The 15,506-nt window shown below is 43.6% G+C and overlaps 1 protein-coding gene across 10 annotated transcripts in view; it reads right to left on the bottom strand.

Annotated features, from left to right (window-relative positions):
* Positions 1-15,506, bottom strand: part of sox5 (SRY-box transcription factor 5) — a 142,843-nt gene that overhangs the window by 42,532 nt on the left and 84,805 nt on the right. For 9 of the 10 annotated variants that reach the window (XM_013908830.1, XM_013908833.1, XM_013908831.1 and 6 more), the window contains one exon: positions 3,029-3,115. The exons of the other annotated variant lie outside the window; for it this stretch is intronic. In XM_013908830.1, the coding sequence (XP_013764284.1) occupies positions 3,029-3,115 (87 nt within the window). The remainder of the gene's footprint in view (positions 1-3,028; positions 3,116-15,506) is intronic. 10 annotated transcript variants of the gene reach the window in all.

The raw sequence follows: 15,506 nt of genomic DNA, 5'->3' as shown, positions 1-15,506 counted from the left end.
TTGTAGGGCTTTCTTGTTAGGGTTAGCCTCCCTCTGCACACACACCCACACATATAGAAAATTGGTTCCAAACAGCGAGCGCGTGCGCGCTGATGTGAACGGACATTCCTCGAACCAGGAGCCTGGAAGACGGTCCTCGTTCTTTTTCCGCAAGCTGTTTCCAGCTCCCCTCTAACGCCGGGGAAAACGACACGCTCGGTAACTGAGACGAGATGTCGAAAATCTCCAACGCCGACATGAGGCGCCCCCGTCTTTTGCTTCTCATTTCTTCCCATTCACACTTTGAGAATTTCTGTGGTCACCCCATAAATCAGCTCGCGTTGCCTTGTTTCTTCAGCTGCTGCGAGGCAGGCAGGTGGATCGATAACTGGTTTCCTCCATTGGTTTACACACATTTCTCCTTAGGCTGATTGCCGCGGCCTGAGCTTACCTACAAACTCCCCGAATCGACACCAACTCTCTCCCTTTTCGCTCTCTCTCACACACGCACACACTCGTGCGCAGGGTAATTAACCAATTTGTAACAATGTAATACTTGTCACTGTGTTCGGTGCTAATTAATGACCCCGGCTGCACTGATAACTCCCCCTGGGTAAGTAAGGAGGAGTGGGGATGAGATGGCCAGGGAGGGAGGGAGAAAGAAGAGGAGGAAATGGATTATAGATGTGAAGTAGAATAAGAGAATGCAGAACATATGCAAAGAAGTATATTTACTTGGACACAAGAACTTAATTTCTCTGAATAATCAAATTAGTTGATATCATCAAGTCAATACTAAGGTGAGAAATTAAGGTACTTAACATGGTGGGTGTTTTGTGGTAGTTTGTAGTAATAAAAACCAGAAGAATTGGTTATCCTAATAAAGTTACTTATAGTCAGACCTTTCTATTGCATTTATTGTTTATTTAAAGATAAATGAGGAGTTTAAAATGCACATAGTAAGTACATTATTAGGAATACCACTGTTGCTCCTGCTAGCTGTGTGTGTACCTGCCTGATCCTGTTTGCCTAATTTGTTTTAGGAAGACTAGTCAACAATTACCTTCTCCTGACCGGTCAGTGGAACCAAGTGAAACTCCTCCAACTCTCTTGCTCTCTCTCAGCCAGCATCCTCTCCCCACACAATATTAGCTGTTCCTTTTGATTGTCGTAATGACTTTAAACCTGGTTTTGTCTCATTATGTATGAGTGGTGTACAGAATGAACCTAAAGTACCTAGATGGTCATATTAAACCAGAGTAAAGACAATAAAGATAACAAGGTCAGTGAATAAGTAATCTTTATGAGCCAAAAGCTTAGGTTTAACCCTTGTCCAGAAGCTGTGTTTCAGGCAGTGTTTCTATTCTTCAGCCAAAGGAAGAGGATACCTCGGGTATCTAATCTCAGAGTCCAGAAGCCTGAACTACCTGGTGTTTGCGAGGGTCAGCCAATCACAGAAAAATGGCTTCAAGTACAAAGCTACTATTTAAGACTATAAATGGCACCAGTTTATTTTATTTTTGTTGCTTTTCTCTTCCTTTCTTTTGAGCAGCCAAGCAAAGCGATCATTTCACACTTTGGAACTTTGGAACTAGACTTTACAGTGTCTTTTCACACAACTTTATTGTAAAAAGGAATGCAGTGTAGAGATAAATATTTAGCAGAGATTTCAAGCAGAAGTAAAAAAGAAAAAGCAAACAGCTGTACAAAGATTATCCCCCCCCCCCCAAAAAATGAGATTGGTGCAGCTTTAAAAGTCTCTGGTATGGGGTTTAAGCATTTCCCCTCATATAAACGTAATGATGAATAAAAATGTTATCCAGATTTCAAGCAATTGTTCTCATCTGTGCTGTCACTTTTTAGTGTGGGGGAGCGACGTTAATAGCATAACACCGTGGGGAGATTTATTCCAGGACTATGAGTTCCATAATTGTGTGTATGTGTATCGCTATGTGAACCGCATGGGGCCTTTTTACCAATGTTTCTTCTCAATAAAGCCAACGGAGCAGGAGGCAGTGGCTCACTTTGTTCCCCACAAAATGCTCTTCAATGGAATTCGATGGAAAAAAAAAAAAAAAAAAATCAAGAGATGCGCTGACAGTGTGAGAGCAATGTGTGCGCTCACCTACACACTGACGCTATTAAAGCAAACACTTTAGTATCTCCGCAGCTCTACCTTTTCTCACAGATTCTTACGTAAGACACGCACCGGCTTAACAGACACAAACGTGCATATGTGTGCTTCCGCTGCATGCACACACATTGCTCCCCAGCTGTTGGTGTGTGGTGCGCCAAGCGGGACGCCCCTACACAGAAATGTCAGCGCGGCAGGGAGCTGGGAAAAGGAGGTTTGATCAATGGAGCCCTGCTCTCGATGGCCACGCTGCTCTGCGAGGCTCTTTGATTACATATTGCTTTGCTTCCTAATGAAGCTCAATTACTGGAGGAGAACGACGGCTTTGCCCTGGAGTTACAGGGAATAATGGCCACAGTCTCTTCTGCCTCTCTTATATCTTTTCCCCTCTCTCGCTTTCGTTCTCGTTGATTCTTGCTCCTGCATATTCACAGCACAGCTCCACTTGTTCCCTTTTTGTATCCCCTGCTGCCCTCTGTCCTACTCCGCCTGTGTCGCTCTTGGGTGTTAAAGAGGGTTGTTGTGGATAAAATGGTCGATTAGCAGTGAATTAACAGCGAGCTGCGAGACTAGCAGAGACGCCATTAACTTTTTTTTTTTTTTTGACGCACTGGTCATACGCACAAGATGAAGCAGGTGTCCTGGTTTAGTTCAGGACAGATCAAGTTCATTTAGGATCACTTCATCTGAATTCAGTTCATATTAGTTCATTTCAGGTCAACTTTAACCTGAGCTGTCATCTTTACAATATGGCCCCATCACTAGATGTCATACCTACCACGCTTTAGGTCTTTCTGCCTCATTTATTTAATCTAACTCTAGATGTTTTACTCCCGCAATGGACATCGTCAGTGCCTCAATCAAGTTCACAGGGTTAAAGTCTTTAAGTTCTGGCATAATTTCGTTTTACCGTACCTTTAATTTCTCCGACGTGCCCTGAGCCCATGGCCAAAAGTTTATCCTTCCAGTCCTTTGACAACAGCCTCTCAATGCTGGGGGCCTCTGTTTAGGGGAGGATGAGGGGCGGGGGGGGGCAGGGGAGAGGGAGAGAGAGAGGGATTCAGATGGCTGGCCAACATGACAATAAAGCTCATTTAAAGTCCATTTGCTGTAATAAAGGCAGCAGCGGCTCAGCCTAATGGCCGCATCAGCAGGAGAGAGAGGGAGAGAAAGGCGGAAAGAGAGGAGCTGATAATCGAAAGAGAGGAAATCTGAAAAACAAAAACAAGTGAGCGAAAAAGGGAGAGAGCGAGGGAGCGCAACGCAAGATAAAGAGAGAGACAAGTGGAGGAGATGGGGGGAGAGAGAGAGAGACGAAAAAAGTGAGGCTTTTTTCCCTCTCACCTGCTGCTAGAGAATCATTAGCCCTGTGGGCCCTGAGACAAAGAGGGCCTTAATGCACCCGCCACAATGGACACATTATCAGCTAGTGCTTTGTTTTCAACACACACTCCACACAGACGCTTACAGGCGCACGCACATACACACACGCGCACAAACCACTACCTAAACACACACTCGCAGACTCACTAATTACAATCAAACTATGGTAACAGTTGTGCACACAAGTACACATACAGTGAGGGGAATGGAAATGTCACACGGGTGAGTGTATACTTGGAAAGATCCAATCCTAAGATGTGTGCACATATAAGCACCGGAAAAAAACAAACGCGTACACAGATATATGGCCATGAACCTCGAGTAGTCACCCTGTTGGCTGTGATTGACGTGAACGAGGAGGAGAGAGGAGTGATCAGACAAAAGAGGGAGAAAGAAAGAGAGAGTACTTTATTTACTGGGAGCCATCTGCACTTGGGATGGGAGGCCTTCCTAAGGAGAGAGGTTTTACACTTTGAGTAGGGAGATTAACCCTATCAGCCAATGCAAACACACACACACACTTGAATGTGCTCATACAGTATATGTGGCTCTACACACTTGCAAACGCTGACAGCAGGAAAAAAGTTTGTTTGTCCCCAGATTATTTTCCTCCCCCTATAATGACAAGACTGATTTAAGAAAAGTTTTAATCTCGCTGGTGTGAGACAGCCTGCATGCATAAACCCATACACATGCATACTGATGCACAAACACTCAGGTTTTCCACAGAGGGGGGGGGGGATGTCCGGTGTGTTGAGTTGAACAGCTTAGTGCATCTTTTCCTCTAAAAGAGACACGAATGTACACATATCTTCCACACTCAACAACAAATCAGAGTACACAAAAAAGCAGCACTTTGCCTAAACTTCTTTCTTTCCTTCTCATCCGTCTATTTCCCTTTCTGTCCACAGTGGAGTGTTGACAAACCACCTGGAGATTTAAAGGATTTAAACGACACCCGATCACCTGCAAACCTGCACGCAAGCCCCCCTCACATAATGACACACACTCAAAAAATAGCGCACATTAATTTCTGCTTCCCTCAAGGCCTGAATCAGGTCCTTTCCTCTGGCGTGGAGACGACAACATCCATGCCCTGCTGATTACAGTGAGCACACATTTGCAAAAAACACACACCTCGGGATCAACGCTGAACTTCGAGCCAAGTCCACTTCTCACTTTTTCCTGTTCGTCTTCCCACTGTCCTTGCCCTGTTCTGTCCTTGAGTTTTCAACGCTGCCACTTAACCAGTAAGACAGCAGCCCTAGTGCTTTCACTCAGAAGCCACTGTAGCCTTCAGGGAATCGGTTCACAGCAGGATGAAGGTAGGGCGAAGAGGAGGAGCACGAGTCGATAGAGAGTCTTTTGCAAAAACATGCATAGAAAGAGTAGAAGAAAGAGTGTGCTCCTGTGTCCCCCCCCCACCCTCCACGACAGCTGTCTCACCATCACCCCAACAGGTGCTATTAGCCCCTGGCACTGCCTCTTTCTCTCTCTCCTTATTTTTCTCTGTCTCTCACTCCCCTCCTCCCCCCCCAGCCCCCTCTCCCTCAACAATGACAGAGGCTTTTAAGCCAAAGAGCTTTGACAAGTGAGAGGGAACAACAAATGGCAGTGTCGCCTGTTCTCTTTCCATTGCACTCCCTCTCTGTCTCCATCTCCTAGTTATTATTTTTATTTATTAACAGGGCTGCAGCCATTGTCCCCAGTGACAGGCTGGGGCCACTTTAACTATTAATAAAAGCCAAGAGGCTCTTTCATTGTGCGGCGGATGGCAAAATGGGAGGAAATGGGCAGGAGGAGCTGAGAGGGAGAGAAAAGAGGGGATGAGAAGGAAAGAGGGGATGGCGTGCTGTATCTTTTAGTGGGATGTTGATTGATGTGGCGAACACTAAGAGAAATGAACTTCCACTGTCACCCATGACAAACTGCAAAAATACACGCACACAGAAATAGAGGTCAAGAACCCACACATACATGTGCGAATCAGTTAAAATGATCTGTTTGAACCACAGACTGTAAAATAAAGATGGACATGGACTCTTTGACATCACTCATTGCTTTCTGGGCTTTGCATTTTGAAGCCACAATATTTGGGTGCTGTTTTGGTATCAGAAGTAACCATATTTGGATGAGAGGGTGGCGTGCTAAGTTATTGGCTTAGACTATCCAGCTACCTCTATAAACTGTATGAATGTAATGCAATGATGTTCTGTACCACGCAGCAGGCTGTGTTATTTACTGCGTGATTCCATTAAAATTCTCCAAAAACCACAAACATCACAGAGACAGCTGAGAAGATCAATTCAGTGACTCAAATTAGTGGTGGTGACACCTGACAGACAGCAACAGACAACATTTGTCTGCATTGGTTAGCTGTTGTTCGACTGTTTGCTACTGTTAGAGAAACTTTCTTTGAAGTGGAGAAAACATAGTTAGACTCTGACGCTTTTTAAATAAAGTCTCATACGATGTGCGAATTGAATGAAACTGTTTATAAGAAGTAAAGTGTGATTCTTAGAGCACTCGACATTAGCTATATATATATATAATGTTATATAATATGAGATATAATGTTAGCTTATAATCAACTGTTGTCGTTTAGCCGGTCCATTGTCAGTCCTCAATCCAGTTCAGGAGTTGAGGCTTGAGGTGAGGAGCAAGCTGTGTTGTCTCTTTCCTTCACATCTTCCCTTCTTCAGTGAAGAGGACCCCTTTTCAGCTTTTATCCTGTCTTCCTTCTCTCACCCCAACCGGTCACAGCAGATGGCCCCGCCCCTCCCTGAGCCTGGTTCTGCCGGAGGTTTCTTCCTGTTAAAAGGGAGTTTTTCCTTCCCACTGTCGCCGAAGTTCTTGCTCATAGGGGGTCATATGATTGTTGGGGTTTTCTCTGTATGTATTATTGTAGGGTCTACCTTACAATATAAAGCACCTTGAGGTGACTGTTGTTGTGATTTGGCGCTGTATAAATAAAATTGAATTGAATTGAAAAGCTGATCAAACATAGGTATGATCCTTCATATCTTGAGTTTGAAGGTGCAGACATGAATACGGGTTAACACCTTTGGTGTACTACATATGAGGCCATATGAGGTGGTATTTTGTTGTCCACTGTGTGTTCAAAATGGCGGGGCAACATGGCACTTTCCTCAAAATGACACACACTCCTATGTATTTTTAATAAGTTATAAGATTGCTTTCAATAAATCTTTATTAAATAACCTCAAAAAATGACAGACTGTGCCATTTATACTTAAACTTTAAGTGAAAGGCTTTTAACCATGGGAGACTGTGGGGATTAACGTGCTTTTGGAGCCATCCTAGTGGTCATTAAAGGAACTGCAGCCCCAAACTTCGTTTTTAAGCCCCAGAGGTTGCCGTTTGGTTTAGACAGCCTGAAACTGTGACCTGTCTATGCATTATCTTCTTGTTCACTAGTTCATTAGAAGCAAATCGCTTGTTTTTGTCTTCCTTCTAAAAATATATATATAAATACGTCCACGGCTGATGTTCCACAACAACAAAAACAACTTGTCCAATACAAATCGGTTCTTGAAAGACTCTTTCCACCTCGTTCAGATTCAAGGATTTATTTCCTTCAGCTCAGCATATGGAAATGCACTTAATTCACTCTTCATGTTCCATAATGTTTTAAGAAGTCTTTTTAAAAAAAAATTAAATCTGCTTGACAGCTGAATGGAAACATAGCAAGAATCTACTAGTGCTAATTACGGGCCAAAAATCACATAATAAAGGAGGACAGCACAACACTTTCCATGAAAATACGAGACACTACTCCCTGTTTCTCTGACGTATGGGATGCTGAGTGTGTATACGAGTATGTGTCTGCGTATGTTGGTGTTGTGTGAGGTAAGCGGGTGGAGTCTGGTGCCCACGCACGGGTGTGGGTCGCATATTTTCAGGATTGGGTGGTGTGAGATGAGGGTGAGGGAGGATACCCCGTGAGAAAAAAATAAGGTGTGAGGGGAGTTTATTGTGTTAAAAGAAAAATTAGGCAAGAGGAAGTGTTGAGTATTTAAACTGCAGTTCTCTCCATTATTCGCTTCTTAAGTTGCTTTAAGGATGTAAATAATGTTGAAAATATCACACACACATATTCTGAAAATTCTTCAGCTCCTTGTTTAAACTGTATGATGTCTGCACTGAGTAAAATACCAACACACATCATTCTAGATGTTTTTCTGCGCATTTCCTTCAATTTATATTTTTTTGCCTGCAACATTTTGGCGCTTGAATCAATCAGAGTGGATTAGGCAGTTTCAAAAATCATCTTTCCTTGTTTTGTCTGTATGGTTTGGAGCGTACAGTACAAACAACTGGTGATCCCACTGTTGTATTTTCATGCGTAAGCGAATGAATTCATCCGAGGGCGACGTTCTGATTCGGATCCCGCACAGCTGAGAAGGATTCTGGGAAAAGCAGAGGGGGGAAAGCGCTGACAATAACTCTGGAATCGTCGGCTATTATTTTGGCTCATTGGCTCAAACGGAGTCAAGCTGCTGCCCTGCAGCCGAGCCAAAACAACCCCGTCCACCTGCCGAGAGACGGAGAGAGAAACAGTGTGTGTGTGTCTGTGCGTGTGTGTGTGTGTTGCAGCAAACCCCCGTCCGGCTTTTGGATCCACAGTAAGCTTTTGGTTCAGGAGCTGCTGGAGAGAGGAGAGAGAGAGAGAGCGAGGGGAGGAGACTCAACCTCAGTCCAGCTTGCTCGGACCAACCTTACGAACAATGCCATCTCTCTCTCTCTCCCTCTCTCACTTTCTATTTTTCACTCAGACGTTTTGCCCTGAGTCACCAGAAGCAGCCAGCTCTATTTTTCCTATTATCTCATATTTGTGAAGACTGGAGACCTTTAAAGGAAAAGAAAGGGGGGTGGTGGTGGTGAGGAGGAGGAGGAGGCGGAGTGGTGTGTGTGGAAAGAGAAAGAAAAAAAAAGAGAGAGAGGCAGAGAGGGGAGGAAAAGAGAGAGTATGAGAGACAGAGAGCCCGGGTCCTCGGGTGCACAACAAAGGGGCCTCTGTGCCAGCGCCAGGCCCAGCCGGGCTCAGAGGAGGGTGGAGGATGAAGGAGGAGAACGAAGACAAGGAGGAGGAGGAGGGCCCACAGGAAAGGGCCCTGGCTTGGGACCCGTGGCCGGCGCTTATATCCCGCAAAACAGGCTCCACATTGACTTGGGCCTTGGCAGCCATGAGGAGACTCCATCTACTCCTCCCCCCTCTAACCCCTTCCTCCTTCATTCTCCTCCTCCCCAACTGAGCAGGGGTCAGCTTTGAATAAGCAATTATACAAGCACTGGTGCAGTTTGTCTAAGACTGCCACCCTGAACACAGAAGTATTGAGATGGCAGGAAGAAGCAACAGAGAGGCAGCGAGTGGGGCACTAAAACGTGTGGTGACTTCTGCAGTTAAGAAAGCAAAAAAGCACACACGCACATTAGCTGGTGGTCATCACAGAGACAGAATACGCATGTCTACATGTGATCTAAAGATTAGACTATAACTAGATTAAGGTAACTCTGTGCAACAGTCATGCAAACACCTTAACAAGGTTACCCTAAACGAATCAAAGTCAAAATCACAGAAACATAACTGATTTGACCTGCTCGTCATTTTGGATTTATAGCCTTTAACCAGAATTGTCTCACGATACAACAACTGATGAAATTTCTTAATGCATCTAGACATTCGAGTCAGCTATAAAACAAATCTGATTATTCCGAGCTGCATAAAAGCACTAATCAAACTTTCACCTTGTATCTGGGTTACACACTGTACGAAAAAGACTTATAAGCACCAGTTTGAGGATGGAGTCAAACACACCTACACATGGATTCGTAATTAAGAACGACGTTTGATTCCAGATAGCTTCAAGCTGTAATTACCTGCCTTAATGCTTCACCTAAAACAGATTTATTCCGGTATATCTATACTTACTCCAAAAAAGCAAAAAGGTTGGTTGTTACTATTTACAAAATTGTAGCTAACCCAGTCTCGCAGCAGTAAAACGCTTCAACTTTAACAGTCTTTTACATTATGGAGGTGTTCAAAGAAACTTTTGAATTTGGAATACAACTCACTTATTTACACCCTCTCGATACCGCAGCTCTTGCTTTGCACAGTCTGTCTACCCCCGACTCCCCCCTCACGCTGACGGCGCCAACACGCTCCATTACGAAATGATGATGTTGATATTTTGATGATCAATTCATGTCTGGTTGAGCTGGGCCATGTGTCTGGACACATTTTCATCGATTCCTTCTAAAGACAGTCCAATCGTTCCAAAGCAATGAGGATGGTGCCAAGATTATGGGCAGTCTCTTGTTTATAAAAAAAAAAAAGGGAAAAAAGGAAAAAGAAACAGAAACAGGGGCACTATGTTTCAGAGAGGAGATGTATCAAAAAGCTTTTTGTCCAAGCCCACCTCGCACCACCACCTCCGCAAGGTTAGCTGCTAAAAGTACCAATTACTGGCTTGTTGTTGGGGAGAACGGCGCTTGGCAACAGTTGCCGCGGTGGCCGGGCCTCTGTGTAAACACTAAAATCCCTCTCCTCCTCCTCATCCTCCTCCCTCCTTACTTTCTAACCCCCCCGCCCCCCCAGTGCTCCGTTTCTCCCACTGAAGCAGAGGATCGCAGCAAGAAACAGACCGAGGATGTGTGTGCGTGTGTGTAGATTCAGTCCCTGGTCGGCCTCAGTGTCCGCAGTGACTCTTCATTCAGAAGCTGCTCCAACTTTAGTTATTAATAAACACCCAGACCACTAGACTAGGGAGGACACCAGCACACGCAGACTCAAAGTATCTGGCATGCACTCACGCTGAACAAAATCAACTTCAGAGAGTTGCGAGGTTGTTTTTCACCTTTTAATGTAAGTTAGGTTTTTGGGTGAAGCGACGGGGAAGGTGGGGGGACATATGGCCCTCCCCTGAAGTGCTGTGACAATCTCAGCTGTGTTTCGGTGCGACACACCTGTTAATACAAACCGTCACACACGTTATCACTTGCCAAAACACCTGAAGTCTAACCGAGCGGGGCGCTTTATTTTAGTCTTAAGTTGTAGAAAAAGGACACGTTTTTATTTTTTTTTTCTTTCGTGCTGCAAAAAGAAAAGATCGAACTCAAAACAACAGATGCAGCAGGACTTTTTTTTTTGCATTCTAATATTAGGAATTGCATGGATGTATGGCAACATGTTTCCATTAAGTTCTAATAATAGGCCGCGCCACATAAAGCGAACATTTACAAGGGTGTCAGTCAACAATTTAATAAATTGAAAATCCATTTATCTGAATGCAGAGTTCTGCCCTTCACTCCACTGCCTTTCCCTAACAGATGGTGTTGTGGGTGCTTATGTCCAATTTGATTTGAACCAAACCCTCAGCCAATTTTTACACTGGCATGAAATCTCAGCGAGCCAGATCCACACACTGGCAGTCAGAAATAGCAGCGGAGAGGGCGCGACATTGTGAAAGAACGATGAAGGGCAAAATCTGGAGCGACATTCGAGAAAGTCGCACAGAAACTTTTCCTTGTTGTTTCATTTCGCTTGTGTGTTGTTGCATTATTTTTTTTCCCTCCTTTCTTCTCTCCTCTGCGTGTTGTTTTTGTGCCGAGCCGGTGAAATTAGCGATGCTATCTTAATGCTGTGTTTTTGCGGGAGACAGAGAAACGTTCCTTTCACACACACAGACATACACACAGCATTTTCCCAATTGCCTCTGTGACCTCCATTATCATTAAATGGTGTTTGATAGGATCTAGACATTTGAATCCACTGCGGACTAATTCAGCTCAGCCCCTGATAGCCGCTGCCACCACACCTTATTAGGGACAAGCTATGGGACTGAACACAGATCCCATTTTCATTTTACTGCCTCATACTTTACAGGCTGAAGAGACCAAGTGTCAACTGAAGTACTGATAACCACCAAATACTGCCTGCTAATTGCCTGGTTAACAAACAGAGCCTCATGAGAGACTTTTGAATAGATAATAGAAGTTCACATGCAACAATGGGTCATGCTGTATTTAAAACTCAATGTATTCACTGAGGAGCCTCTGAAAAGCTGCTCTGTTGCCACATAAAAAACCCTGCATCTTGTGACTGTGAACTTTAAAAATAAAGAAAGAAATAAAGAAATACAACTAAGAAAATCTCTGTTTTACCTTTAGATTTTTTAAATGATCCAATATGTTTTCAGCCTGTTTAACAAGGGTTTAAATATGGCTCGTGATGTAATCTTTCAACTAAACTATGTAAATCGCTAAAATTAGGTTTTCAGCATCTATTAGTTACTTGCAAATTCAAATGCAATTTACCTGAAGTCTTTACTTTCATGGAAAAATCTGATTCATACCAATGAGCTGTGGCTCAACCAATCAGATAAGCCATCTAAAGTAAAAGGGAAAAAAAATCATTAAATGTGTTTCTACAAGGATGGAGTTAAATACTAGGGGCCAGTGCTCTTAACGCATGCACATCTCTCCCTGTCAAAAGCATCCTGTTAAAGTGGGCCAAGGCATGTGCACCTTGTGTGTGCGTGTGTGTGCATGTGTGTGTGTCACACACAGTGGCTCAGGCTGCTGTAATGGAAAATGACACTTGCAATCTGTCTCGTGGCAATAACCCCTCTTCAGTGCTCTTGTCTCCACTCCATGCACGCACACACACACACACACACACACACACATGCACGCAACACACTCGACGTCTCTGTCACTGCAGCAGCCCCCGGGCCGTCCTTGTCACTGCACAGCTTTATTGCATCACTTTAACGTGACAACAAAAGAAGACATTGTGTATTGGGCCTGCCGAGTATAGAAGGGGAATGGACCCACGCATTAACTGCACAAGAGACAGACTGAGAGTGCGCGCTTCCGTGCGCGTGCACGCATACACACATACACGCAGACACACAGCAGCAGCGTTTTCTCTTGCGAGTCATGACATTTTTCGTCTGCCTGTCAAAGCAATGACAGAGAGACAGACAGAACAGCAAGACACTGCTGACACACTAATGCTGTTTTGCATGTTGGAAGCCTATTCAAACAGTGCTGAGCTGTGACTTTAACCTCTTATGTGTGTGTGCGCATGTGAGACTGATGGGTGAAGACCGTTATTTCTGATGTTATCATAGTTTGGCCCTGTGTTGGCTGTTTGATTGACAGCTGGCTTGGCTTTAGAGTGGCTTTGCTTTGCCGGACAGCGGAGGCGGGATCCGCCTATTCCAGTTAACGCGGACGCCGCTGACAAGAGCAAACAGACGCGCACACATGCGCACACACTTCTCCCTCTGTTTATGTGTCTGTTTGAGTCTTGATATCCATCTCTGTCTCTTTTTTGTCTTTCTTCTCTATGTGTGAATGTTTGTTCCATCTGTGCGCTGAACGGCTTGAGACAGAGCATGTTGTAAAGTCTTAAGAATAGCCCACATTGTCCTGTGTGCAGCTCAAAGCTAGGGCGACAGACATGTGAGAACCATTAGACCAATGGCAACAACAGTCCAAACAGCAGTGGAATGTTCTGCTGACTAGCATGTGTGTGTTTGCGTGTGTGTGCGTCTGACCTGTTGGAGCCTTATGGGTCACCGTGCACCAATTACTCGGGCATGTCAACGTCGCTCCTTGTAAATCTTTTCCTATTCTCAAGTTTTCCTGGCAAGATTACGCCGCAGTTAGGCGAAGAAATAAGTTTGGTTGATGAGATGCCTCGTTGATAACAACTGATGGTTAGGTCACGTTTAGATCACTTAGCCATCTGTGGCTAGCAAATAGGAAGAGTAAAACTCACGCATTAAATGACAGAGTTGTGGGTGTCTTTGCCTTTATTTTACGAAGCAAATGACAGAGATAGACAGAAAGAAAGGGGGAAAGAGCAGGAGAAAGACCCGGAGTAAAGGTCTGGCTAGCCTGGATTTGAACCAATGCCTCTGCTGACATTTGAGCAACTTGATATAATTAAACTATAACGAGGGATGACGTAACAACAGTGAAGTAAAACAACAACCCTGTGGAGGTGACAGTGATGTCATCAGGGTTACTGTACTTCCCCTCAGTCTTTAGACTTACAATTTTTAACAAAAAGCACCAAATACAAGTTTCCAAGTCAACATTTTGGGAGCTGGAAGACAAAGTGTTTGGGAACTGAAAAGTGAACTTCTGCCGCTGCTTTAAACGGCTCTTTTCTAAAGTTGTGAGCTGTGCTTGACGACCCTTTCAGACATATACACTCTCACACTTAAATCGTACAGAGCCAGCAGAAGAAAAACCTGCCTGAAACCAAGCGTTTAGAGAAGTCTGGAGCCCGAGCTTATGCCTCACGGGTATTACTTGTACAAAATGTTGACCTTATTATTTGAAACTTTGGTCTTGTTTAATATGAACATTCACCTCTATACAAGTAATATACTATAGAAGATAACAGTGTAACAGGTCTACCCACTACCAGCTGAAGTTTGAAGTGGGTTAAAACGGCTGTCAAAAAATTCAAATTCAATTTACTCAAAGCCAAAATCTGATTGGAATATCTGCTACGACACTGCTTCAGCTTTTCTTTGGAAATAAACTAGAAACCAATGTTTATCAAAACATATTGTGGTTCTTTTTTTTAAATTAAATCAACCCGCGCTTAATCTTATCATTCATATCTTTTTCAGAACAAGATAACTGAGTCAAGTCGGGTGCATGAACTCTATTGATAAATATCACATCACATTTATTGTAAACCCTTATAAACACAACATGTTGTGTGGTACTTATTTTCTCCCTGAACATTCCTGTCTGTGTTGACCCTCTTTTCCTCCTTCTCCCACAAGACACCCATGACTCCTTGATTGGACTAATTGTCCTAACAACGTTTGGCTCGCTGGAAACTGGAGACTACAGTGGGGTATAATAACCTTGGAAATAACTTTGTTAGTGTAATTCAACACACCAACAAAATGGACGAGGAGGCCGTGATCGGCAGTAAAATGGGGTAAAATATGGTTCAGTTGGTGGGTTACAAAACAGCAACAAGCGTAAACTGACAATCTTATCGTGGGATTGGGAGGTGGGGGGTACACTACAAATAGGGCTCAATATTAGAATATGTGAGTTTGGGAGAAAGAGTGCCAGATAAACCAGCACCACCTTAAAAACGTCTCTCTGTGTGGCTCTTCTTAAGCCACCATCATGAGACTGAACTGATAAAAAGATAAAATATGAATATATCACCACCAGTATCACCACTACAGGGCCAGCAACCCACCATATGACACACACGTGTACCTCCAGTGAGTCTGCAGTCTCTACCCACATCTGATGGAGCCATAAATAGCACTGTTACTAATCGCTGATATTCACAGTTGATCATAATTGTAAATCATCATTTTACTAACAAACTTTAACAAGAAGGTACCACATTCTAAATTTAAGCAACTGACAGGCAGAAAATGGTTCTTCATCAAATGTCTTTTACTTGAATGTACCGATTGTGAACATTTGGGTTGACGCCAGTATTTTTGTTGTGTTTCTATAGTTATCTACTCTCTCTTTTGTGCAGGAAACCTTTAAAAAAAACTTAAAATGAGAAAACTGACCGTGTTTCACACGATCAGAAAATTTACAGAGAGGGCAAAACTGATTTGTCAAAAGAAATTGGCAGCTGACATCACTAAATGTCATTTTTTTTTGCTATTATCCACCAACAAGGAAATTCAGCTGATCCATCAGAGGTTGGTTAGTACTACTTGTCTTTTATTATTATTTTTAGACAAATATCTAATTAAAACTAACTTTTGAATGACAAACTGCTTAATTTAAGATCCCGAAATGGTTAAGTGGTGTCTGTTCACTTCAAAGTAACTGTCCACAACAGGAAGACTTTTAGCATCGTCATTTAGTGCGCCAAGATTTCTTCTATTAAATTAAGGGACTCACAAGAGTCATATTTCCTGTCTGCTAAATGCCCGCTCCCATGGTTTACAGCCCCGAACACAACTTAAGAAAACGC

This window comes from Pundamilia nyererei, unplaced genomic scaffold (assembly GCF_000239375.1).
Source record: "Pundamilia nyererei isolate P.nyererei 1_Seehausen unplaced genomic scaffold, PunNye1.0 scaffold00014, whole genome shotgun sequence".
Classification (NCBI taxonomy): Eukaryota; Metazoa; Chordata; class Actinopteri; order Cichliformes; family Cichlidae; genus Pundamilia; species Pundamilia nyererei.
This window is presented reverse-complemented; position numbering and strand designations above follow the sequence as displayed.